Source organism: Saccostrea cucullata, unplaced genomic scaffold (assembly GCF_032062105.1).
Source record: "Saccostrea cucullata isolate Sc308-1 unplaced genomic scaffold, CSIRO_AGI_Scuc_v1 ctg125, whole genome shotgun sequence".
Classification (NCBI taxonomy): Eukaryota; Metazoa; Mollusca; class Bivalvia; order Ostreida; family Ostreidae; genus Saccostrea; species Saccostrea cuccullata.
The window spans coordinates 105001-131747 of NW_026936290.1; the positions used below are offsets into that span (position 1 = coordinate 105001).

The 26747-nt window shown below is 33.6% G+C and overlaps 2 protein-coding genes across 2 annotated transcripts in view; one reads left to right on the top strand and one right to left on the bottom strand.

Annotated features, from left to right (window-relative positions):
- Positions 1-9352, bottom strand: part of LOC134245291 (splicing factor 3A subunit 3-like) — a 10856-nt gene extending 1504 nt beyond the window's left edge. Inside the window, exons 1-13 of the mRNA XM_062727598.1 lie at positions 9142-9352; positions 5329-5376; positions 4749-4801; positions 3859-3964; positions 3555-3627; positions 3048-3139; positions 2695-2777; positions 2136-2208; positions 1619-1684; positions 1268-1404; positions 919-1029; positions 443-677; positions 72-182 (exon numbers count right to left, since the gene is read on the bottom strand). Coding sequence (XP_062583582.1) covers positions 72-182; positions 443-677; positions 919-1029; positions 1268-1404; positions 1619-1684; positions 2136-2208; positions 2695-2777; positions 3048-3139; positions 3555-3627; positions 3859-3964; positions 4749-4801; positions 5329-5376; positions 9142-9237 — 1284 coding nt within the window. The 5' untranslated portion in view covers positions 9238-9352. The remainder of the gene's footprint in view (positions 1-71; positions 183-442; positions 678-918; positions 1030-1267; positions 1405-1618; positions 1685-2135; positions 2209-2694; positions 2778-3047; positions 3140-3554; positions 3628-3858; positions 3965-4748; positions 4802-5328; positions 5377-9141) is intronic.
- A 290-nt stretch (positions 9353-9642) lies between these two features.
- On the top strand, positions 9643-16314 carry LOC134245271 (proteasome subunit alpha type-1-like). Its single transcript, XM_062727574.1, has 11 exons — positions 9643-9691; positions 11249-11293; positions 11411-11512; positions 12358-12461; positions 12625-12713; positions 12925-12995; positions 13233-13362; positions 13548-13627; positions 15454-15525; positions 15683-15742; positions 16060-16314. Exons 1-11 carry the CDS (start codon positions 9689-9691, stop codon positions 16147-16149), a joined length of 846 nt encoding a protein of 281 aa, XP_062583558.1. The 5' UTR covers positions 9643-9688; the 3' UTR covers positions 16150-16314.
- Positions 16315-26747: the final 10433 nt, after the last annotated feature.

The window sequence follows — 26747 nt, forward strand, 5'->3', positions numbered from 1 at the left end:
GAATTTACACTTGAAATTTTTTTTGGAATATTTTTAAGACTTCATAAAAAGCCAGGAAATAAAATACTCACAGCAAAATGTCTTTGGAAAGCTTTAGGCCCCTTATAAGTGAAGTTTCCACAAATCTCACAACTGTAGCTGATGTTAAGACCATGTAGCTTATATAACCAATATGGAATAGGCTAAAAAAAAAAAATCAAGAAAATGTATCAAGATTTATCAAAATATCCAAGTGTCTCTCTCATCCTGTCTACTTTCAACCTCTTTGAAGAAATAATGCAAAATATAAACATGGTTTGATATATTACATAAGATAATTTGGTTGAATAAATTATATGAAAAAAACTCAAAATTATTTGAATAGAAAAGAGGTTTATATAACGTTAAGAGGTTTATGTAACATTAAAAACACTCATCAATGTCTGGAGGACTACATTTATACCTTTCCATCCCAGCCCAGCGGGAGATTTTTAGGATTATACGGGATGTCGTCGTCATCGTCATCTGAATCGGACTCCTCGAAGTGTTCATCGTCTGAGTCCTCTCTCTCCTCGCCGGTCCTGGCCTGTTTTCTCTGTACGTTGTCTCGAGTCGCGGCTCGCTGCTCACTCAGGAGTTCAGAGAATCTGTAAACCTGGGCCTCCAAGGAACCTATCTCCCTCTGACGCTCGGCATCTCTACATATCAAAAATACAGGCATCTCATCAAAAAGTGTAATGGGTAAAAAGTAAAAAAATCTTCATGTTTAATCTTTATATAAATTGATAAATTACTAACTATTGACAAACTATTGCTTTTGAGTTTTAAGTTCACAGTACATGATGATTCTATCATTTAAACTGAAGAATGCAAATAATTTGTGCCCTACATTGATGCAGTAAATTGTGAACTCTGAATGTATACATGTAAATATCACACCTGCTTTTGCCAGCTCTGCCTGGCTTGGACTTAGCAAACATAGATGGATCTAAATCCTCTAGATTTTTTCCTTTGGTGCTGAACAATCTCATGGCTCTTTCTTCAAGGGTTCTGGAAAATAATTCTACATCTGCATTCTTCAGATTTAAAACATTTTCAATTGTACCGAAGTATGTTGAAATTTATACCTGGCTCATTCAGAGGTTCTGGAATTGCAATATGATACTTTCATTTTTTACAGCAAAGAATTTTAGAGAAACTGTAGAAAATCGGGCATTTTGTGTCCCTTCCATGAAGATTATTGCTGGTATTCTTCCTTGCAATGGGGTACATGTAACATAACCCTTACCCTCCACATTTGAGTCCCAGGGCCATCAATGCGCTCTTCAATCTGTCCAGACCAAGGGAAGCTAACTCTTCCCAGGAGGAGAACGCAGACAGGTCTAAGTGAGCTCCCGTGTGGGTCAGGGCACCTGTTGCTTCTTTCTGTAAAAATTAACAACGAACAGGATTTGACAAGTGGAATATACAAAAACACTGAAAACTGTCTGTACTGCATGTATGAACATTCAGTAAAATGCCTTTCTTTAAAAGAATGGACAGTTAAAAAATGGCATGAAAATAAATTTTGTAAGAAACTGATTGCTTGAATAAATTGTAAATGTGGAGATGTTTTGTTTAAATAAAATTCTTAACATACCGGCCATCCGGGGAAAGTTCCTTCATTCCACTGGAGATCAAAGTCGACCTTGACCTTCTCCAGCTCCTAAAATGTCCGATACTAATGATTTATATGTATATCAAGATATAAATACTTAGACAATGACACCATTTGTTAACTTGTGTGATTTAAGGCAGACCTGATATAACATACAACAATAGGTAATCTTACTCTCAGCCTCCCTTTGCATTAACAATTCAACATTGTTTATCAAATATAAATACATTTAAACACTTTTTTGTGAATTTCATGATTAGTCTTTCCTAATTGTCTCTATGAAAATGAAAGCCTGTCTCCATGTTAAAGTTCTTTTAATCAGAAAGTTAACAATACATGTATAAACTTATAATACAGAGGATATGAGATAATGATGCTGAGAAAATAGATACAATACCATTGTTTTCATAAATAAGGTCTTCAAACATTTTTTACCAATTTCTCACTAGTAATAGTAATCATTAAACGCCTGTGAAGGTTTTGTCTTGATCTCTATTACCTCATTAGTGTCAATCAAAGGTTTGACTCGGTGTAGATATCCATCCAGGTAATCCAGTAAAAACAGCAGATACCTAGAATAAAACAGGCTTCATTAAAGGTAACAATACATGTATAGTATTAATAGCTCCTGAGATCCCTTATTATGAGGAATCAATGATTGATTCACTGATTGTATGTTGTTTTATGTGCCATTCGAAAAATTTTTCACTCATATTGAGATTTCACCATATACCAATAAAGAGCTTCAATTTTATACATTTACTCGGCACTTAGGGCAGTTGAGCAGCGAGGTTCCTTTTTGTGCCAACTGCCTGCCGTGACACATGACCTCGATTTTTAAGGTCTCATATAAAGGACCCCCAACTTTCACCTCAAAGTGACAAGCGCTTGGCGAAGGTACAGTTTCTATCTGTTTCTATAAACTTGGGTCAGTGGTGGCTGGGGTTCAAACCCACCACCTCTGATAATGGAGCAAGCGCTCTAATGACTGAGGTACCCTAATGGTGAGAAATCAATGTAAATTGCCATTATTGTCATAAAGTGACAGTATTACTCACTCTTTGTATGCAGCACTTTTCTTGTCTTTGGGGATATCAAATAGTAGATCAAATGTAGACAAATATGTAAGGTAGTCTGTTTTCTGAAAAATATAAGACATGCCAGTTAATTATTTTTGGAAAGATATAAAAGATGAACACATTTTATCCACTTAAGCTAGATCACTTTAACTTCAATACTAAATGTAGCCCTCTTTTTTTTAGTGGAGGGGGTGGGGGGATCAGATAGAAAATATCTGAGAGAATTACAATATTGCAGCTAGTTTTACTATGTCCTATTTCACTGTAAAGCTGAAAACAGTTGCTTGTAAATTTAGTAGCAAAGTAGCAAAAAAAATGTGAAAGCTCCTCACCTCTATGCCTTTGAGATTGATAAATTTTTCATAACATTCATGTAGATCTAGATATTTCCCATAGCCCTCCTCATCTGTGAAGTCAGCTAAATCTAGATGAAGTACAATATTGTACATTAAAAAACTTCAAGAATAACATGTGTACTATAAATTCCTTATTTTTCGCGAGTACTTATTATTGCGAATGGGCTCTTCAACGGCAAATAGTGAGAATAATAATTTGCGAATGGACGGTTAATCAAGAGATTTTACATAGATTTCAGCACCATAAAAATAAAGGCGAGTAATTTTGTTTCATGTGTGGTGCTTCTCGCGAAATTATGCGATAATTAATTCCACGCGTATATTTAGGAAACTACAGTATTCTGACTATAAATATTCATATGGATTTCATACGGAGTCTAAACTCAGTATTATGCCTCTGTAAAATAATTAATGATCAGTTACACCCTAATGTTACATAATAATCAGTAATAGGTCAATCTAATTCCTGTAGTAAACTCTTACTCTGTCCCTCGTCTCCAGCATTTTCCCGTAATTTTGCCAGCTCCTCAAATTCCACAGACATCGGCACACTGATCTATAAAACAGAATGGTATACAGGTAAAATGCTATAAATAAAAAGTATAAATTGTGCGTATCTGAACGCAAGATATCTGATGTTCTACGATTAAATTATATCATCTCTGTATAAAATTTGAATTCTATAAAACCTAAAAAAATTGATATAAATGCTCAACCAGAAAGTAATGTGCATTGATTTATATTTCTTTAATAACACACAGTATAGATACCTAACAACACCTCTTACCTCATTTGGGTGTTTCCTGTGGAACTCCCTCAGCTGCTTCAGCCTGGCGTAAAATTCCACGTATTCATTCGGACCAGACAAGGCCTGTACCTCCTCCTTCCTCAATCTGTAACAAACACAGGAAAGTAGGTCAGTGAACATTTAATCTTCAGCTTATGTCTTATTTAAAAAAAAAAACTTTATGAATCAATTGAAATATAGCATGATTTTCTTTAAATGCAAACAGAAATGAAAAATTTTGTCCTATTTTTATTTCTACTTCATTGGCTGACTCAAACTGAAAGCAACAATCAATTTTTCTGATCAAAGTTGTCCACTGAACATATATTGTCTCTGACTATCTGTTGTTTTTCATATTTCAAAATTTGTTCAAGAACTCCTTGGCCAATATCCACACAATTAAAAAAAAAAAATCCTTGGTATAGGGAACTTAATTTTGCTCAATAAAAAACAAAGCCAACTTTAAAGGAGGATAGTTGATTCATTTCAAAACTTAAGGTGGACTAAACTTCTAAAGAACTACTAGATACATGTATATATAAACCATGTGAGTAAAACTTATTTCATTTTTCACCATCCTGTTAATGGTAACAATTTCCCAACAGAAATCTAATTCATAACTAAAATTCAAACAATTTCCTTGGCCTTTTTGTCTTATAAAGGAATTATAGTGATTTAACCCAGACAGAGTTAACTCTCTTGTCTGAGGGTCTGTTAACCTTTCACTGTTACTTGTAGTTTATTCATATCATGACCATGATTGTTATGACCAACTAAACCTTATGCTTTGATACTCTGGGGAATGTTAGTTGAATTACTCCATATACAGTATACGGTTAATACGTAAACTGAAAATAGAATAACAATGACATAGAATAACAATGACATACCCATCCTTGTCTTCATACAGATCTTTTAATTCATTTGTACACTCAACGTATCGCTGAAAAATAGGGTCAGAAAATGAAATGAAAACAGACTGACAGAAAATTAACTTGTCAGCAAAGTCATAATTGACATAAAATTTACCAAATAGTAAGTCTATGATAAAAAAAAATTATACTCTTAAACTTCTTTTATTCAAATATGACATTTCAAAATACTAAGGATATGTCAAAGAAAGTTTGAAGTTTCAACGATTTTGAATTCCTTTATTTAATAAACTTTAAGGCAGAGAATCTTGCCCCGTAATTTGCACAATTTTTGCATTATGGGATCTGTAGCATTATGGTCAAAGACGAATAGATAAACATGATAAAACTATAACGTCGGTTCTACAGCTATTGTAGAGTAAACATGTATTTTGGATCAGAAACCCTTGGCTAGGGGATATTATCTAGTGAAAGAAATTAGAAAATTTTTTGATATAATACAATACTGTTGTCTACAAAGTACAGAAAGTACTTGAATGTCCACTATTCATTTGAGATTTTCTTATAAATAAACATTAAAATTTAATATTGAACTTACATCTATTAGAAGCTTCATTCTGTGGTCTGAATTAATCTGTTCCCGGCCCTGAAAATAAAACAGCAGTAAATATGCACATCTACACATTGTGTACTAAATATCTACAAAGTTTGACAATATTCTGTGCAGCGGTTTAAGAGGAGTTGTGCTGACAAACTGTTCATCTCTATATTTAAGGTATGGCCAAAAATCTAAGTTGAAAAGTGCGGAAATTCCCCAAAAAAATAAAGGAATCGGAATTTCCTAGTAATATGCAAATCTACACATTGTGTCACTCCTAAATATCTGCAAAATTTGAGCAAATTCTGTGCAGCAGTTCATGAGAAGTTGCGCTGACAACCTGTTCACCTCTATTATTCAAGTTATGGCCAAAAATCTAGTGTAAAAGTGAGGAAATTCCCGGAAAAAATAAAGAAATCAGAATTTCCTGGTATATCACACATTTACACATTGTGTCCTAAATATCTGCAAAGTTTGACGAAATTCTGTGCAGTGGTTTAGGAGTAGTTGCGCTGACAAAAAAAAAACAGGACGGGTCAAAAACATTATACCTCCTGCAACTTGTTGCGTGCAGTTTTTTCAATAAGATTTTCAATAGAAGGAAAAATAGATGGAATAGCAGGAAACCAGTCTCGGCAAGGGGTCTGGGGGCCGCCTTAGGCCCCCAGCAGGTTCAGGGCAGAGCCCTGGTAGGGGGCCCAGGGGGTGGGGGCAAAGCCTCCCGGCCGAAAACGAAATTCAGCATTTTTGACTCACTTTTCTTACCTCTCAGGCCACTAAAAAAGTACTTTTTTTCACATTCCTGTCACTATCAATTATCAAATTTTACCTAAATTATTTTACCTAAAAAGACAATTAGAAAACAATTTTTGCCTTTTCACAGATTTGTTTGATAGATTTTTGACAGACTGAGTTTTTTTTTCTTCTGAAAACTATGTGTCTATAAAAACATATATATAGACAACTTAAGTATGAAATTATAGTACAGACAATTGTCTGTGGTAAAATATCCTATACTGAACTGAAAATTTTACACATTTATTCCCTTTCGCATAAATTGGTCAGGACTTTTATTCATATCTATAAAAAAATATTTAGTTCAAAATTAAAGATTTTTTAAACATGATGTACAGTACCCCCTAAAAATTGAAATATTCTGCAATCTTAGACTTTTCATAAAATAATCTTTTAACTGATTTAATTTTTTGACGTTTTGTACAGATTGTCAGAACAAAATAATTAAGAAAATGGAATTTGTTACAAAATACTAGTACATTAAAACCTTCCCAAATAAGAAAACGATACTGTTCCTGTATTTCAAGAGATCTTACACGAGTAAATAAGAATAAAATTTTGCATTTTCAGTTTGAGGAAATTCTGTAAGAAATTCTGTAAGAATTTCTACATCTGAGTCACGTCTTAGCTTAACATTTAATATTTTCATTTTGAGGAAATTTTGTGAGAATTCCTACATGTTTTAGTAAGGTCTTAAAATTACATGTATATTGGCCCAGATATAGATATTTCTGTTTTTTCACCGGGGAACCCCTTACGTACAGTGAAGTCACCAATTCCGGGTCACGTCAGGGTGTTTCGTTGATATTTTGCAAATCTGTTCAATTTATATTTTATGCAATATATGTATTGAAAGAACAAATAGTGAGTCATCCAAACACCTTTTCGTTTTCAAAGTAGCTACACGGGAACAATATTTACAGGGGTATTTCAGCAAAGCCTAGCTTCCCCAGTTACGAATCATTTTCTCAATTTCCAGGTCATGTGACTTCACGGTAGTGTAATATTCATGGAACGTTTCAGAACACAATTTTTATGATGTTGAAACATAAAACAATTCATGCAGCTTGAAAAAAAGTAAAACAACCACAGAAATATGTTTAAATTATTTTTAAAACAATTACAACAAAACAAATTGCAGTATGCGGAATTAAAAAAAAAATGTTTTAGGATTAAAAATAATACAATTAAATTCATTAATTAAAAAAATGCATTTGAAGGGTTAACTCGATTTTAATTTTTAGAAAAAATATTTTCCAGTTAGAATACTTTTGATAATCAAGGTAAATACATGGTTGTCGATTGGTTTTGTACATACAATTTTGACATGTTCATGCCACGAGATTACGTGACCCGCAATTGGAGAAACTACTTCAGTTTGATTTAATAATCATTATAATTTTATTTGAGCAGCGATCTTTATGATAGATTTCTGAGTTAAAATTAAATGCATTTGCCATACTTTTGAGCTCTTATTATTTATCTAGAACTTTTATATCAGCCTTTCTGTAGCGAACAAAAACGAAAGTAGCCTGTCACCGCAGCAGAAACATCCAAGTCTTAAATGCATGCGTTTCAGGATTTTGATTGTCAGATGCTCTCTTATAGTTAGAGCTGGGTATCGCGACTGAAAAATCGTATCGCGATATATTGCAATATTATATTTTGTATTGCAATATATCACAATATAATTTTTTAAAATAAATTTTGCTTTTCGTCAATGTCAAATGAAAACACAAACTCAAATTACATGTTTTCTCGAGTTGATATTGCAACTGCCTGGTCGCGTTGTGTCGGCGCAAGTGGCAAGCTAAGTTTTTTGTGGCACAACTTGACAAATGAAGTTGTAATATTCAGATTTGGATTTAACATGAAAGGGTTTCATGTAACAGTTGTCTCTTCGTTTCTGACAGAGATATGTCTCTCGTTTCTGATCACACACGTCGCTTGCCGCCATATTTACCTTGAAAAGGGCAAATAACTCTTTTTATAACAATTTATAGCATATCGAACCCGAACCGGTATTCACAAAAAAATACCGCGATACGTATTGTGAAGAAAAAAATCGGGATACACCGGTTAACCGGTAATATCGCACAGCACTACTTATAGTTGATATTCAAAATTTTGTAATTAATCACATACAGAAAGACCAGATTTTCATGACCAGCGTATTCATTAAGTTTTTTTGCGCTTAAATTTTAACAATATGACATAAAATGCAATGAGTGACCCGGAATTGGAGACGACCCGGAATTGGCGACTCCACTGTAGTATTGAGGCTGTTGCACAATCAATTTTAAATCGAAAAATTATAAAACACAAACAAATCTTTTCGGAAGGGCCCATGCTTTATGCCTCTTAATGTATTTGATCTCAAACGCATGTGTTACAGCAGCAGCACGTTTCTCCACGACTTCGCTCAACATTCGTTGTCTGCGACGCCATTACATGACACTATCGATCTAATCAAACTTCCTTGAAAAGTGAGCTCACTCAAGGGAAGCTCCTCTAGATCACGGAAATAGTTTCGATAAAATCTATGGATTTCACGTATCAGCCCCGGCAAAATCTAATCACGGATATTTCATAGCCTGCAAAATTTCTTGTACAGGCGGTTAATTTTGCCAGTTGCCGGCTCTTATTGAAAACACTGGCGTGGGTATAATAATATCACAAATCAATCAAAATTTATTGAAAAATTTGCGGACAAGTGAAGTTGAAGTTAGGACAATTAAATATCTTGGTCACTTGTCCTAATGGACAGGTAGGAAAAAAAGTTAATGAATAATGTAGAGCCCTGAGTGCCCAACATGTTTTACTCATGATCATCAATTATACGAATAAGATACTTTACAGATTCGACAATCAATAAAGTCTTTGTTGCATAATCAATTTGAATTGAAATAACGGCAACACAACTGAAATTATAACACATCTACATATCTTGTCATTGGTTCAAATATTTAACAATCAAAATAATCAAACTGAGAATAACAAAATGTTAGAAGTTGTTACCGGTTTTGAAGGGTGTAACATTTCTTTAACTGATGCGTCCATAAGTCTTTCTCGTTCTTCATGATAACGTCTTTGCTGTTCAAGAAGGGTTTCCATACTTAATCAATTAGCACATGTACAATTTTAAGAAGGAAAATCATAGAAAAAGAAACTGCAAAACACGAATGCGTATGTCAAAGTCAATGCAATGCGTAATTAAGATTATCAATTACACCGCTTTTTTTAAACGTTTTACCGACTTTGCATTTTGGTGCGTTGAAGAAACGTTTATGGTCGTTCTAAAAATGTTTCGTTTGTGATCAACTAAATGCTTTTGTTTGTTGCTGTTTAATTTTTTTTTATATGTGTATATATATTTTAATGACTATTGATCATGTTGATAAAGTTTTACTTCATGCAGTAGCACTATCACATATTTGATAATAACTTTATATCCGAGCTTTATATGTTTGAGTTAGTCGAATTTAGCTCTCTTGCCTTTGGAGGAAGAAATTGTATATTGCACAGTCACCTGCCGGCGAACCTATTGTTGATTATTCTAAAAACAATGGTAAAGAAGTTTAGAATCTTATTTGAACTTTAAGATGGTTGTAATGTTAGTTGCCTTTCAAAGCTGCCATTTCAATAGCTTTATTTTAAACTCACTCTTAACCTAAAACTTCTTGTAGAAGGTGTGCTTTGTCAGTTTGTGTCTTGGCTCTTGCGCTTCTTTCAGTTTTTACCCTCTAAGTTTGGTGTAAAATCATAAGTCCAATCTTTTTATGTCATACTTATCAGGTAATTTTATGATTTTTGAATAAACTGATGACTGATTCATTTTATTTAAAAATGTACATTCTGTTGGATTGGAGTTGGGATAGTAAGAATGATCTGTGTCTCGGTACAAGCCCTCACCACAGTTAGAGTACGTCCCATATACTTGCAATGTAGCAAATCGGAGTGGATCCGCTCCGAAACGATTTTGAAGAATATGAAAGAATTTGCACTGGAAATAACTACCAAATTAATCAAAACAAACCTTTTTGAGATTGCTTATGCCTTTTATCCCAGAAAATAATCCATCTAATGACAAAAATCCAATTAATTTTCTCAACGTTTTTCTCTCGCTTCAAATTTACCTGCCATGTTTACATTCGGAACTCTCTAGATTGTTCGTAGTAAATGCACTGAGTTATAGTGAGTACGATTTATCGCCCATGTTTCTTTTGCTACATTACGAATACATGGAACGTTTACATTCGGAACTCTCTAGATTGTTTGTAGTAAATGCACTGAGTTATAGTGAGTACGAGTTATCGCCCATACGAATACATGGAACGAATTCTATCGTTAAACCGGGTCCGTAGGACATTTATCATTTTAACGATAAAACATTCTATCTGGAGTTGGGACAATTGTGTATTACTGGATTAATCTCAGCTAGATGCCGTAGGGACTAAAAATTTTGGTCTTATGTCCCTACAACATCTGAGATGAATTAGCTGACGGCTTCAACCTTTTCCTTTGAACATCCTTTTAAGTCTCTATCACTATAAAACTTTTGTTTCTTATCTTTAAAAGGTTTAAATCCAACATTGATTTTTCATAGAAATATCTCATTCGTTTAAACCTCCGATGCTGAGGAGTTCAGCAATAGTCTGCTTTGTACTATGGTTCATTTCTATTGGAAAAAGTAGTAGAACAAAGTATTCAAAGCAAACTATTGCTGGAACTTTTCAGCATTGGAGGTTTCAACGAATAGGACATTTCGATGAAAAATCAACAACTTTATATTTTGTTGGATTTAAATCTTTCAAAGGTAAGAAACAAAAGATCTGCAGCTAATTCATTTCAGCCTGTATTGATTGAAACAGGTGGTCAAAGTCGGGGCAAGAAAATCCGAGTCATTTGTGTGACACTGGGCTGAGATGTCGTAGGGACACCGGACCAAATTCCCTACGACATCTCGCTGAGATTAATTCTAGATGACTGTATTCACTTTAAAATCATTTCTAACCTACCAGACATTTGGAATATGTAGACTGTGATATCACCTGATGTCAGAGTAAATAATTCTCACGCATTTTCCTCTAGAAGTATGATGAAATGATGTAACTTTATTTTGTAGTTTAGAAACCAGTATGACAATGATGTCACAGTATGGAGTCCACAGGTATAGAGAGAGTCAATTAAAGTGTTGATATTTATTTTTCCTTTGCCTAATGGCTAAATCACTCAAAAATACTTGAAAATATTAAGACTGAAAATGTTTAATACATTGTGATAACAGGGTAGAATTCATCAGCTGGAGTATGCCATGGAAGCTGTGAAGCAGGGATCAGCTACTGTTGGTCTGAAGTCTAAAACACATGCAATCCTTGTGGCCTTAAAGGTTTTCCCTTATAACTTTTGTCTTTGATATGGCATGTGAAACATTTGATTTTACTTATAACAGATATTTATTAAGGATATCCGATCCTCAGCCAGGAAGGATAACTCCAAAAATTAATATTTTATTTGAAATGCATCAAAATGAAGCTTGAAAATGAAATTTTTTCATGCAACAATTTTCATTTTATTCATCTTTATATGATTCAAGGTTTTTGGAAGTCTTGGAAAAGGTTTTATAAAAGTTGACTTTTATACCCTATAAAAGGGGAAAAAAATGATACAGTTTTAGAGAAATAAGATTTTCTTGAATCCAGCCTTAGATACTAATGCTTATTTACAGGATATGATATAAAGAGTGATTTGTGGTGTCTTGCAATGATAGCAAAAGCCTTTTACATTATGTATTATAGAATATATGACGAAAATAGAAGACCAAAAATAACAAATAAGTATAAAAATCATGACAATTTCTCTGAATGCCTGGATACATATCGTTTTTTAACCTAAAATATATTTGTTGATCTATTTGCAATTAGAAAATGCATTCCTCATATTCCAATTCGCTTTTTCTGCAAAAATATTGGAGATTTGACATTTTTCCCTACATTATATGATTACTTTAATTTTTAACTTAAAAGAAATCCTGTGGATAAATTCACATAGCTTTGTGGATTCAGAGATACTTTCATGAGTACTTTTGATTACTTAACTGCTAATTTTATAAACCTGAGGATCGGACAACCTTAAATGATCATATACTTAACTAGAAATATTACTGTTGATTAGTTCCTTGGATTCTTTTTATTTTCTTTTTTTATGTTTTGCATATATTTTTCTGTAATGTAGAGAGCATCCTCAGAGTTAGCAGCACATCAGAAGAAGATTATCCCCATTGATGACCATGTAGGGGTGTCCATAGCTGGACTTACAGCGGACGCTCGACTTCTAAGGTTGTGTCAGAATTACATTATAGTGGACTAATTAACTTAATGATTTCTATAAAAAACAGGGGAAAAAATATTCAATAGTTGTATCAAACTTCAAAAGCAATAGAAACTCTTGCTAAGGCAATATGTGTGATAGTGATTAACTTGTGTGATATTTTGTTTCCAGTAACTTTATGAGATCGGAATGCTTAAACTCCAGATACGCCTATGATTCACCATTACCAATCTCCCGCCTCGTATCAGCAGTTGGAAATAGTATCCTTTGACAGCCAGATAAAATTTCTACTATCATTAGGGTTTCTTTAAAGGTTGATTAATTTCACCAGATTTTGAAATGGATCCACCACTGTAGGGCTTGTCGGAAGTAATTTCATTTTTTTGGGGGGGATGGTTGGAGGGGGGTTATTAAGTTTAATTTTGTAAGTACTGGAGTCAGTTGACAATAATATTGTTCCTTATGAATGAGAATCACAAATCCCTACACAAAGGTATGGGCGACGCCCCTTTGGAGTGGGTTTACTGGTGGCAGGATATGATGTAAGTACAGTGTACTGTGTAGGTAATATGATTTGATTTTATAATAATTCCATTAATCTTTAATTGACTTGTTTCCCATTTAATATAATGTCATTATGATGTCAATAGAATTATCAATATGGCTGTTTTTGACTTAATGCAATACTGTCTGAGAAAATATAGATTTTCTTAGTCTTGAATGTTTCATTTTATTACAAACTGATGGATACATTACACGTTTCTCTGTTTGCCTTGTAGGACCAAGGACCACATATTTACCAGACTTGTCCCTCGGCAAACTACTATGACTGTAAAGCCATGGCTATTGGTGCCCGATCACAGTCAGCAAGGACATACGTAGAAAAACACCTCGACAAATTCTCCGAATGTATGTAAACCTATTGTAAAATTAACAAGTTTGATAGAATTATTGTTTGACAAGAGTGGACTTTATTATGGGGGAAAATTGATGTTTTTAAATCAAAAAATGAATAAATTGTTTGGTAGATTTAGTTAACATGAATTTCTCTTTGATACAGTGTAGTGTTATGAATTTGTTAATATTGTTTTTAGGTTCTTTAGAGGAGTTGATCAAACATGGACTGAGAGCATTGAGAGAAACCTTACCACAGGAGGTGGAGCTTACTACCAAAGTATGTAGTGCTAACACAAGTTTTTACATCATTCTGAAATATTTCTAATTTTCTTACTTTATTTTAATATTGAATTTTTGCTAACTCCAAGAAAACATTAAGATTTGTACGTGTATTTACAGTACAATTTAAACAAAGAGATAGTTTTTTGAAAATTCTTCTCATGTTACAGTCATGTAACACTCTTGTAATAATATGAATCACATTGTAAACTTGTATAAGTTCTCAATTTTATTATTTTTAGCTCTACTGGTCAGAGACCAGAAGAGCTTATGCAATAGTAATGCGTCCATCATCCGTCCGTCTGTCTGTCTGTCTGTCTGTCTGTCCGTCTGTCTGTCTGTAAACAATTTTTCAAAATGCTACTCCTCCTACAGTTTTGGTTTGATTTCAATATAACTTGGCACACAAGTAGACTACACTAAGATACATAATTCTTTGTATCGGTTTTTGATTTCGATGAACGGTGTTGCCATGGTTACTAAAAATAGAAATTTCTGTGAAATTCTTTCAAAATGCTACTCCTCCTACAGTTTTAGTCTGATTTCAATATAACTTGGCACACAATTAGACTACACTAAGATACACAATTCTGTATATCAGTTTTTGATTTCGATGAACGGTGTTGCCGTGGTTACTAAAAATAGAAATTTCTGTGAAATTCTTTCAAAATGCTACTCCTCCTACAGTTTTAGTCTGATTTCAATATAACTTGGCACACAAGTAGACTACACTAAGATACACAATTCTTTTTATCGGTTTTTGATTTCGATGAACGATGTTGCCATGGTTACTAAAAATAGAAATTTCTGTAAAATTCTTTCAAAATGCTTCTCCTCCTACAGTTTTGGTCTGATTTCAGTATAACTTGGCGCACACAAGTAGACTACCCTAAGATTCATAATTCTGTGTATTGGTTTTTGATTTCGATGAACGGTGTTGCCGTGGTTACTAAAAATAGAAATTTCTGTGAAATTCTTTCAAAATGCTACTCCTCCTACAGTTTTAGTCTGATTTCAATATAACTTGGCACACAAGTAGACTACACTAAGATACATAATTCTGTGTATTGGTTTTTGATTTCGATGAACGGTGTTGCCGTGGTTACTAAAAATAGAAATTTCTGTGAAATTCTTTCAAAATGCTACTCCTTCTACAGTTTTAGTCTGATTTCAATATAACTTGGCACACAAGTAGACTACAATAAGATACATAATTCTGTATATCAGTTTTTGATTTCGATGAACGGTGTTCTGTGGTTACTAAAAATAGAAATTTCTGTGAAATTCTTTCAAAATTCTACTCCTCCTACAGTTTTAGTCTGATTTCAATATAACTTGGCACACAAGTAGACTACACTAAGATACATAATTCTGTGTATTGGTTTTTGATTTCGATGAACGGTGTTGCCGTGGTTACTAAAAATAGAAATTTCTGTGAAATTCTTTCAAAATGCTACTCCTCCTACAGTTTTAGTCTGATTTCAATATAACTTGGCACACAAGTAGACAACACTAAGATACACAATTCTATATATCAGTTTTTGATTTTGATGAACGGTGTTGCCGTGGTTACTAAAAATAGAAATTTCTGTGAAATTCTTTCAAAATGCTACTCCAAATACAATTTTAGTCTGATTTCAATATAACTTGGCATGCAAGTAGACTGCACTAAGAACATAAAGAGACTTAATCAAGGATCATTATTCTATTTATTGCTGTTGAAAAGTTTCAATTTCCAACTGCTTAAGTACTTTTCTCTTCCTTTGCTATAAGTACAAACCAGTAGAGCTTCAGTCTCGACAGAGACTTCTGGTTTCTATTTAGAACTGCTCTCTAGGAATTGTTGGGAAAGATACAGACTTTACCATTTATGATGATGAAGATGTACAAAAATATGTATCCTTTTCTATTCACATTGAGATTCTCAGTCCTTCACTCTGGGAAGTAAGCATGTATAATCATTATAATATATATAAAAAGAGAGAGTATACTTTAACAAGAAGTTTAAATTTAAAGAAGAATAAGTAGAATATGTTTGCCTTAATCTGAAAAGTTGGCAATGATTGAGGGAGAAGAAAGATCTCGTGCCCCGCCCCCTTCAGGAGCTGAGCAGGTCAGTATGACACCCACAGTACAGTGTAATGTAAACATATCCAATAATGTTCAAACATAGCATGTTAAATAGCTTTTATTGTCTTTTTTTTCCTGGGATACCTTAATCAGCTGTAATTCAGTAGGCTTTTTCTTCAGTTGTGTAAATATTGTCTTATGATTAAATTAAAGATATAAAAACATTATCATAGTACTTTTAAGAGCATTATTTGATGATTTTTTTTGCCACAGAAGTCACTGTAGGAATTGTATACATGTACATTAAAAGATGAAGGAAAAAAAACCAGTAGGAGTAACTTTGTGTATGACATTTTGTAGGCTGCCATGGACACACAGGAGGGTGAGGGACAACAACCTGACCCCCAGCCTGCAGACCCCGCCGTGGAGGAGCAGGGAATGGAACACTGACCTTGACAAACATTAATTTACACACAACCTAGTGTCTTCACACATCTTACTGTTTAAAATAGTGCTATCATTTGGTCCCAAAATCTCATAGACTGTCAATGAAGAAGAAGACTATAAAAATACTTTGTATGATATCTATCCATTAAACTATGTTGAAAAAAATTATTACCACGTCTGTCATTGTTATTGTCAAATAGATATTTATAATTGTTTGAAATTTGCTAATTACTTGAAGAAGGTGTCCAAAGCAAAATTTCATTTAATTGATATTTAAAATCCATTGAATAAAATAATCACAATGTTATCTGTTTATTGAGGACCTAAATTTTTTGCATTTCTGATAAGCACGTTTGAAAAACTATAATCATAAACCTGTACTAGAAAGTTGGTCGTTTTGATATATGCATAGCACTAAAGATAACGGGGATCAGTAACAAACTTTGGTTGATTTTATGTGATGGCTATTTAAGGAATGAATTAAACAGCAACCCAAATTATACTGTATACTCTGAAATCACAAATTTTCATGGCGATCTAATTTTCGTTGTTTTCAAGGTATGAAGAGGCCCATGAATTATGTCCACCATGAAATGTAAAATGTTTCATAACTACTCAACAATTCCTCTTCCATAAATTTAAATCCCCACAAACCAAGAGGTTTTACTAAAGCATGAACATTTGACCCCACGAAAATATAAGACTTTACAATAACCTGGGTTGGCTCAGTTTACTTTGCAGTTTATAAAAAACCATAAACTACTCCAACCCCTGTTATAGCAGTATAATTTGGGTTGCTGTTTAATTCATTCCTTATAATTTAATTTTCAGTAATGAAGTATATAAAACAAGACAATTTATCCCTTAAAATGCCTTCAAATTGTTCATATTTTAAATGTAACATCAAGCGGATTGATACGTTTTTGACATAAGTCATTGTGATGTAGGCAAACCAGATTATACAATTTAGATTAATTTTTTATACAATCAAATGATGCGTTACAACCAAAAATGAAAGTATATAGTGATAACATAAAATTAAATATACTGATAGTATGGTATCAGCCCCTGTGCATTGATTAGAAGTATTCACAAGGTTTACCATATCCATTCTTTCTAGAAATGGGTAATTTGTCCTCTATTTCCACAATAAATTCTAAAATTGAAATAGAGCACACCCATTAAACAAAATAAAAGATACAGATTTGAAAATAGTTTGATTTTAGACTATATATTATGATAGTGTATAATGTTGCCGTGTGCATCTTAAAATGATTAGATGACGTCACATTAGATCCTCTTGAAATGTAGAAGTGGGGGTATAATCTTGTAGGTGCCGTTAAATATGACTTCAAAGTCATCAATATTCTGAAATCTCTTATATTTTCAGTCGTATATAAGGTTGATGGTTGATGTTTTAAATTTTATATTTTCACACCCAATGTTCTTTAAGTGTCTATATGCCTAAGTTTATAATGGTGACACTTCTGTTCATCGTTCATTACTACAACACCGTACAATACTGTGTATATAAAAAAAACAATTCATAATTCATTTAGTTAAATTTGTCGTGTGATTAAATACTGTCGTTGTATTTAAAATTGAGATCATTCCCTTTATCAGAAGTTGTAATTTAATTAACATGTTGTGGAACCAGTGAAGTTAAAAGACTCTGTTCACCAGTCTTTATAAAGTTTACAAAATTCAATCCCTCCTTGATCTTCCGAAGTTTCTTCCTTGCTTTCTCCAGTACGTCTTCAATAACAGACAGAACTTTGTTGTGTCTCCATGTGTATCTTCCATCTGTTAAAGCTTCTGAACATGAAGACAGGATGTGTTCCAGATTGGCTGGTCTACAACAAAGATTGCAGTTGGGGCGTCCCTCATGCCCCATGTTGTTAGATTGGTTGGCGTTGGCAACACGTTGTAAACTGACTTGAGCTGGAACAGAAGTCTCTGGGACTCTGTTATCCTGATCTCATTCCAAAATGACTTCTTCTGTCTGGCTCTTTCCAGTTAAGCCAGCTTCCCCGCTTCTTCAAACCAACTGCCTTCACCATTTTTGTGTGCTCTTGCATTTTGTACACTTCTATCTGCACAATTTGCCTCTTCTCCACTTCCAAAGATGTACCCAGCTTGTCGATGGTATCATTCCTATCCCCTGCCTGCCTACTGCCACACTTCCCACAATGTCGGCTTGCTTATGATGTGATTCTGCCTCTGGTCCTCATGTTTTCTTTGCTGACCACTTTCTGCCTGTCTTGATGTTCACTCTTGCCTCCCGTGTCATGGAATCATTATTGTCACACAACATCAAAAACTGCCTGACCTTGGTGACCTTGAATTCCTCGACAATGGATTTTAATGGTAATAGCAGCTTTGTTTCTGTACTGTACAAACCAACACTACCGAAGCTCCTGGGAACTACGAGCCATCTATTAAGATACTCACTGATCCTTCGCTCCATCGATACAACTGAAGTTAGTGGCTCATCGTAAACAAGTAGAGGCCAAAGAATTCCTGGAAATACGCCGTGCTGGTATATCCATACTTAGTATTTCCCTCGTAACGCACTTTTGTCTATGATATTCACCTAATTCTCCAATTGATTTCAGAGGCCTGTTCAACAGAGCGAGCGTTTGCAAACATTTCTACTGGTGGTATAAGGAATTTGGCGAGCGCTCGCAAATGTTCGCTCTGTTAAATAAACAGGCCTCTAGTGTCACTAACATTGTGTTTATCTCACAGTGAATCATCAAAGAACACATTCTGATTGTTCACACAAGTACTCTGAAGTTGACATTAAAAAGATGCTGCTTGATTTTCTGATTGACAATATCTATGTGGTTTTTGGAGACCAGGTCTTCCAAAATATATTGGGATTCCCATGGATTTACCAATTGCGCCCCGTTATTAGCAGACCTATTTTTTCATATGAAGCATAATTTGTACAAAATCTTAAATGTGAAAAGAAAACACTTGCTGTGGCTTTCAACTCAACATTTAGATTAGATATATCGACGACGTTTTGTCAATATCAATGGTTATTTCCATTCTTATGTCGATACGATATATCCTGGTGAGCTTGACAGAAAAAAAAATGACACAGAGTCTGGTACATCTGTTTCATTTTTGGATATTTTACATGAAAAAGACGTTAATGGTAATCTAACAATCAATCTCTATGATAAACATGAAGAGTAACTTGTCAATCGTCACACAACATCAAAAACTGCCTGACCTTGGTGACCTTGAATTCCTCGACAATGGATTTTAATGGTAATAGCAGCTTTGTTTCTGTACTGTACAAACCAACACTACCGAAGCTCCTGGGAACTACGAGCCATCTATTAAGATACTCACTGATCCTTCGCTCCATCGATACAACTGAAGTTAGTGGCTCATCGTAAACAAGTAGAGGCCAAAGAATTCCTGGAAATACGCCGTGCTGGTATATCCATACTTAGTATTTCCCTCGTAACGCACTTTTGTCTATGATATTCACCTAATTCTCCAATTGATTTCAGAGGCCTGTTCAACAGAGCGAGCGTTTGCAAACATTTCTACTGGTGGTATAAGGAATTTGGCGAGCGCTCGCAAATGTTCGCTCTGTTAAATAAACAGGCCTCTAGTGTCACTAACATTGTGTTTATCTCACAGTGAATCATCAAAGAACACATTCTGATTGTTCACACAAGTACTCTGAAGTTGACATTAAAAAGATGCTTGATTTTCTGATTGACAATATCTATGTGGTTTTTGGAGACCAGGTCTTCCAAAATATATTGGGATTCCCATGGATTTACCAATTGCGCCCCGTTATTAGCAGACCTATTTTTTCATATGAAGCATAATTTGTACAAAATCTTAAATGTGAAAAGAAGAAAACACTTGCTGTGGCTTTCAACTCAACATTTAGATTAGATATATCGACGACGTATTGTCAATATCAATGGTTATTTCCATTCTTATGTCGATACGATATATCCTGGTGAGCTTGAAAGAAAAAAAATGACACAGAGTCTGGTACATCTGTTTCATTTTTGGATATTTTACATGAAAAAGACGTTAATGGTAATCTAACAATCAATCTCTATGATAAACATGAAGAGTAACTTGTCAATCGTCTAATTACTTACACAGCAATATACCTTCATTATCCACATACGGAGTTAATGTATCTCAGTTGATTCGATACCCAAGAGCATGCTCTAGGGATGTGCGATTTTATCGGTATACCGGTGTATTGCGATTTTTTGTTGCATGATACGTATCGTGATACAGAGACCTAAATACCGGTCTTTAGGTACATATCATAATGTCCAGAAATTATTCATTTATTTGTTCAATCTTTCAAATTACAATTACCGAAAGTATAAAAAATGTTGTAAAAAGTGAAAAGAATGGCATCTTACCGTCCAAACATAATTGATTTTATATATATATATATAAATTTCAAGAAAGTAAAATTTTGTTTTTCTAGCATATTTTTTAGAAAAATAATGACTTTTTATATAAAATCATTGTAAAAACTGCTTTTAAGAATATCATGATATTATCGTGATATTGTGGGAAAAAATCGTGATATATCGCGGTACAAAATTTTTGGCGATACCCATACCTAGGACATACAAATTCTAAAACAAGGTAAATTATTGACAAACAAGTTGATGAAACAATATCACCAGTCTCGTTTAAAGAAATCATTTCGTAAGTTCTATGGTCGATACATTGACCTTGTCAGCAAATACATTTTGTCATTGAGTCAAATGGCAACGTTTTTCATGCTAACTGGTAGTCCATTGTTTACACACTGAATTGAAGACGAATTTTCCTGTTATTTACCGATCATGATAAGGAGCACACGGAGGGTGTGGTCGGTCGGCAGGGGATGCTGACTCGTCCATGGCACCTGATCCCACCTCTGAAGTTTTGAAGGTCAATGTTTGATCTGCTCCTAATTTGAATTATTTTATAGATTTTGAGCTTGAATTCTGTACTTTATCTCCATATATTTCATGGAAAACTTGGTCTCCAATGACTTCATAGAATTTTGCGAGGGAAGACCTTTGGTATCCTTCCACTCGACATTTAGATATATCGACGACGTATTGTCAACGAACAATGGTTATTTCCATTCTTATGTCGATACGATATATCCTAGTGGGCTTGAAATAAACAGATATCACAGATTCTGACACATTTGATTTAGTATTTAGATATTTTAATTGAAAAAGACGTTAATGGTAATCTAACAACCAAGCTTAATGACAAACGAGATGCTTGACTTTAACTTTTCAATCGTCAACTTCCCTTACTTATGCAGCAATATACTTCATCATCTGCATACGGGGTTTATATCTCTCAGTTAATTCGATATGCAAGAGGATGCCCTACGTGTGAACAATTCTTAAAACGAGATAATTATTGACAAACAAGTTGCTGCAACAAGAATATTAGCAGTCTCGGTTAAAGTAATCATTTCGTAACAACTTGTATGGTCGATACAATGACCTTAAGCTTATCAGCAAGTACAATTTATCAATAAGTCAAATGCTGACTGACGTTTTTCATACTCATTGTTCATCTATTGTTTACACACTGAATTGGCGACGGATTTGTCAGTTATTTCCCGATCATGACAAGGAGCACAATGCGGGCGTGGTGGATTTGTAGGGGATGCTGACTCCTCCATGGCACCTGATCCCACCTCGAATGTTTTGGAGGTCCTGCTTCTATTTTGTATTGTTAAATGAATTTTCAGCCTGAAAACTGTTCGTTATCTTCATATATTCTATTAATTCATTCATTACTTGTTTGAAAGAAAATAATACTATTTAGCATGCATTAATTGTGGCTTAAAACATCAATAACGGTTCTCTTTAACCCCTATTCATCTTAAAGAAATAATGAAATGAAAATTCCGAAACCTTAAGTCCATTACAAAGACATCTACATGACAACACCAGTCACGTTGCAAAAGATGATCTGGCTTTTACAAAACATTTTTGAAGGGGCTGGGAAATCAAAAACAGTGATCGATCTAATTAAAACAAGATGTATTTGTGAAACACTGATGCCATTGTACAACAGCAGATGGCGAAAGTTAAACTTTCAAATGCAAACTTTAAGACTAAAAGATAAAAAATATTGTCACCTAAACAAAGGGCTTGTCTCAGTTAATATACTTGTGAAACGTGAAAGCCCTTGTACCAACTGTTTAAAAGTTATGACCAAGATTATAGTTTTCAAAATTTAAGTTAAGTTAAAGGGTTTCTTTAATAGTTGGTCAAAAGGTAAAAACAGATAGATGTCAATATATTTTCATCTGAAGTTGATGAAATATGTGGAGATAACAAACAGTATTCAGACTCAAAAGTCCATTAAACAATACAAAATTGGAACAGCTGCATGAGCAAACATGGACCTCAAAAAAACATGTCAAACGTTGTTGTATCTTTTATTTTAAGCCCATCGGGCTATGTCGTATCGACATAAGAATGGAAATAACCATTGTTAGTTGACAATACGTCGTCGATATACTAGTATCTAAATGAGAAGTTGAATGATACCAAGGATACCAAAGATCTTCACAAAATTCTATTAAGTCATTGGAAACTATTTCACCAAGTCTTCCATGAAATATATAGAGATAATTAACAGCATTCAAGCTCAAAAATCCATAAAACAATTCAAAAAAGAAACAGAGCAAACATGGACCCCCAAAACATCAGAGATGGGATCAGGTGCCATGGAGGAGTGAAAATCCACTGCCGACCGGTCACATCTGCCGTGTGCTCCTTGTCATGATCGGGGAATAACGTAAAAGTTCGTCGCCAGTTCAGTGTGTAAACAATGGACTAACAATAAGTATGAAAAACGTCAGTCAGCATCTGACTCAATGACAAATGTCTTTGCTGACAAGGTCATTGTATCGGCCGTAGAACTTACGAAATGATGACTTAAAATGAGACTGTTGATATACATGTTTTTTCAACTTGTTTGTCAATAATTTACCTCGTTTTCGAATTTGTACATACGTAGAGCATATGCTCTTGCGTATCGAAGCAAATGAGAGATGTAAACTCCGTGTGCAGATGATGACGGTATAATTTTTGCTTCATAAGTAAGGAAAGTTGACGATTGAAAAGTTAAAGTCATCACGTTTTTCATATAGAGCTTGGTTGCTAGATCACCATCAATGTCTTTATCAAGTAAAATATCCGAGTAATAGAAGACTTCTGAAAGCCAGGACTCTGTAATTTCTTTTTACCTCTGATTTTTACCCGGAATGAGATTTAAAAAATCATACTGCATTAATTTTTTCCTGAAGACACCACAAACCACATCTCAAAGATGATGCAGGTACTGCGTAAAATGTATGCGGAATTTTGTAGACAGTTTCGTAGAAAATTAAAAGGAAGAAAAGAGATCTAAAAAAAAATCTGTAGATAATAAACAACTGTGAAAAGGTTACAAGCATGGACCCTGGATATTCCAGAGGTCGGATTAGGTGCCTAGGAAAGCTGACGATGGAAAAGTTGCAACAATCTCGTTGTTCATACATTTCAGTTGTTAGTTGATCCTTATCGTCAATCGTCAGTAGAACATCTACAAATGAAACAGATGTTGAGACTCTATGGTGTCTTTAATTTCAAGTTTACTTAGATATATCATATCAACATATGAAGAAAAGTAACTATTATTAATTGATTATATACATGGTCGATAGTCAAGTTGAAAGCCAAAGATGGGAAGGGCTTTTTTTTCTCTCATGTAGAAGTTTTTAATTAAATTCTTCTTCATACAATAGCTAATGAAGGAGCAAAAAAAATTATTTCAATCGACCTTTATGATAAAATGAAAACATAAATACATGCCCATCAAAGATTCAAAATAGAGGTACTTGAACTTAAATACATTCTCTTCAATGTTAGAAAGATCCCCTTATACAGAATGGAAAAGTTTAAATGATAAGTGCCTGTTTATTAATTACTAGTATATTTCAAACAATGACTTCGTTGAAACTACCAAAAATGTAAGAGGGGTGTTACAGACAGTCAGCTGCTTTTTCACACCCCCTCTTCCATGTATTGCACAGTAATCGATGTATTGATATTCATTGATTTGCAACATCAATTATTCTCAAACTATATACTATATACTAGTGTATAATTTACTTTTTCTACTTCCGTTCAAACACCTGCAGAGTTTGGTCAGATTTTCTAAATGTTCGCTGTTATTCATTGTTGCTTTGTTAGTGAATCACAAGGCGTCATAACAAGAAAATACCAGATTTCTGTAAACAGATTATCTGCTTGCCAGACGGAACTGGATATTCAACATGTTACCAGACAAAACTAAACATTTCAAAACAAACTTGATTAATTTTAAACCTCTATTTGCGGTTTTTAATTTTTGTTTTAGCTTAGATAATTATCATTAAATACATAACATTAATTTTTTGTCTATATATAATTTATTTAGAAGTGATTTAAAAATAACTGTAAAAGAGTTGTTTTTACACACGAGAAATACGTAATGTGCTTGATTAATATGCTCTCGACAATTTATATTATTTTACTTTCATAAATTTATCTGTTTTGTACTATTAAAAAATATATTAATCTAATATATTCTAGATTTTTTTATGCAATTTAGAAGACAAATTATGCATGTTTATTTTTCTATTACTATTGATGAGCTATTTAATAAAATTTATTTAGGATTTAAAAAATATTTGCATTTATTTTGTCTTTTTAAAATAAGAAAATCGTTTTATTGATATTTAAATTAAGAATTCAATGGCGAAAAACAAAAGAAAAAAGAACTTTTAGCTCGATCATTAAAACAGGAAGTATTCGAGTAATTACAATAAATATCTATTGTAACATGTAACTAGATACATTTAATGATAAAGCAGTTAAAATTGACGTACAGAATCCCTTAGTGAGACAGGAGTGGCACAAAATGTGCTTTGCAATAATTATTTAATTTTAAAGCTAGAGGCTTTTAAGAAAAAGTTTAAATATTTATTTTGCAAGTGTCCAAAAAAGAAGGGAACATTACTTCCCAGGTCAAGGTTTGTTTTCACAAGTTCATGTTGAATTCAATCTAGAGCTCTTGTCTTATACACCATGGCTGTTTCAATTCAAACCTATCTGAGAAACATGACCTTAAAGTACTTATGATATTTTATAGATTATAAGATCTGTGGGCATATCAGTAGCTTTATCATGTACAGTACAGTTAACTCTAAGGTAAAAAATAAAAAAATCTTAGATCAAATGTACCTGAACCAAGCTATAATGTACAACATACCGTACGGATTGCCCTGTATTGTAAAATTGCAGTACGTTTTCATTAAAATAAAAAAGAATTATATTGTAATATGCATGGGGGTTGGACTTTAGAATATTGCATATTAATTAATCACAGGCTGATGGTGGAGTGTTTGTAAGTGAAGTAAAGTAGCATCCAGTTGTAAATCTATAAGAAATGTTTTATTGTTGATGTTATTTCATTATCTTATTGTTTACTTGAATTATTGATGCAATACACATTGCACTTCGACATTGTATTAATGTAAACAAATGCTGTTTTTGTGTTACTAGACGATCTAGCGAGATATTGTTGAACAGACAGTAAGGGACAGTGATACTGAGATGTTGTATGTCAGTTTTTCATCATTATCTACCATATTACGACTGTAATTTACTTACTTATTTCAGCATTATCACATGTGTTGTAAATTGGGCGCCTGCCATCTTTCTTACGAAGAAATTAGTCATGTGACATAAACATTGTTGTTTTACAATTGATAAGATCGAAATAACACTGTCCGTGTCCTCAAATATTCATAATTGATACTTAAATGTTATTTTATTGCAGTATTGTCATTTAATTATGCTGTATTTGACGAAATGTTTTGGAACTTGAATGTGTAGCGTAATACTTATGTGTTTGCGTTATTGTTCGGTATTACTACGCCATGGATTGTGTGTGTCCGTTTTATTACAGATTGTTTGTTGAACTTGTTTTCTAATGTATATCGAATAGAATTTATAGCTCCCACTTTACATGTAGAAAGGACATTTTGAGCGATGTTATTTTCTTTGTATTACACAAAATGTATGTAAAGTAGTTCTGAGAGACTCCAGAAAGGACAGTTATTCATTGGTTGTTGTGATCACGTGACCATTTATGGAAGGTTATATATATGAGCAGCGAACGCCAGTTTCATCACGACGATCGTAACGATCAGATCATATTACGTCATCAACATCACTGACTGTAAATTACTAGTGACTTAGGTAAAAGAAAATAATGTAAACTAATACAAATTAAGTAGTGTATAATTTCTCCACCGCACGGACACCGCAATCCACTGTGTTTTATTAGGCCAGAGATGTTAAGCTAGGACTTTATATACTCATAGATGTACTGACTGTTTTGTTATATTTCATTGAACTTTGAAGTCTTTATTAAATGAAATATTTGAAACGAAAAATGGAACTTGGTTATGATTTACAAGGATGTGAAGTAAATTATCAAGGGTGTTTAAATACATGTGACGGGCTGAGGATGCCCCCCCCCTTTTT

What these genes read in the sequence shown, in the direction of transcription:
- LOC134245271 (XM_062727574.1), top strand. An exon ending in CGTATCAGCAGTTGGAAATA is followed by an intron (nt 12,714 to 12,924) that starts GTATCCTTTGAC and finishes CTTATGAATGAG; the next exon opens with AATCACAAATCCCTACACAA. An exon ending in TACTGGTGGCAGGATATGAT is followed by an intron (nt 12,996 to 13,232) that starts GTAAGTACAGTG and finishes TTTGCCTTGTAG; the next exon opens with GACCAAGGACCACATATTTA.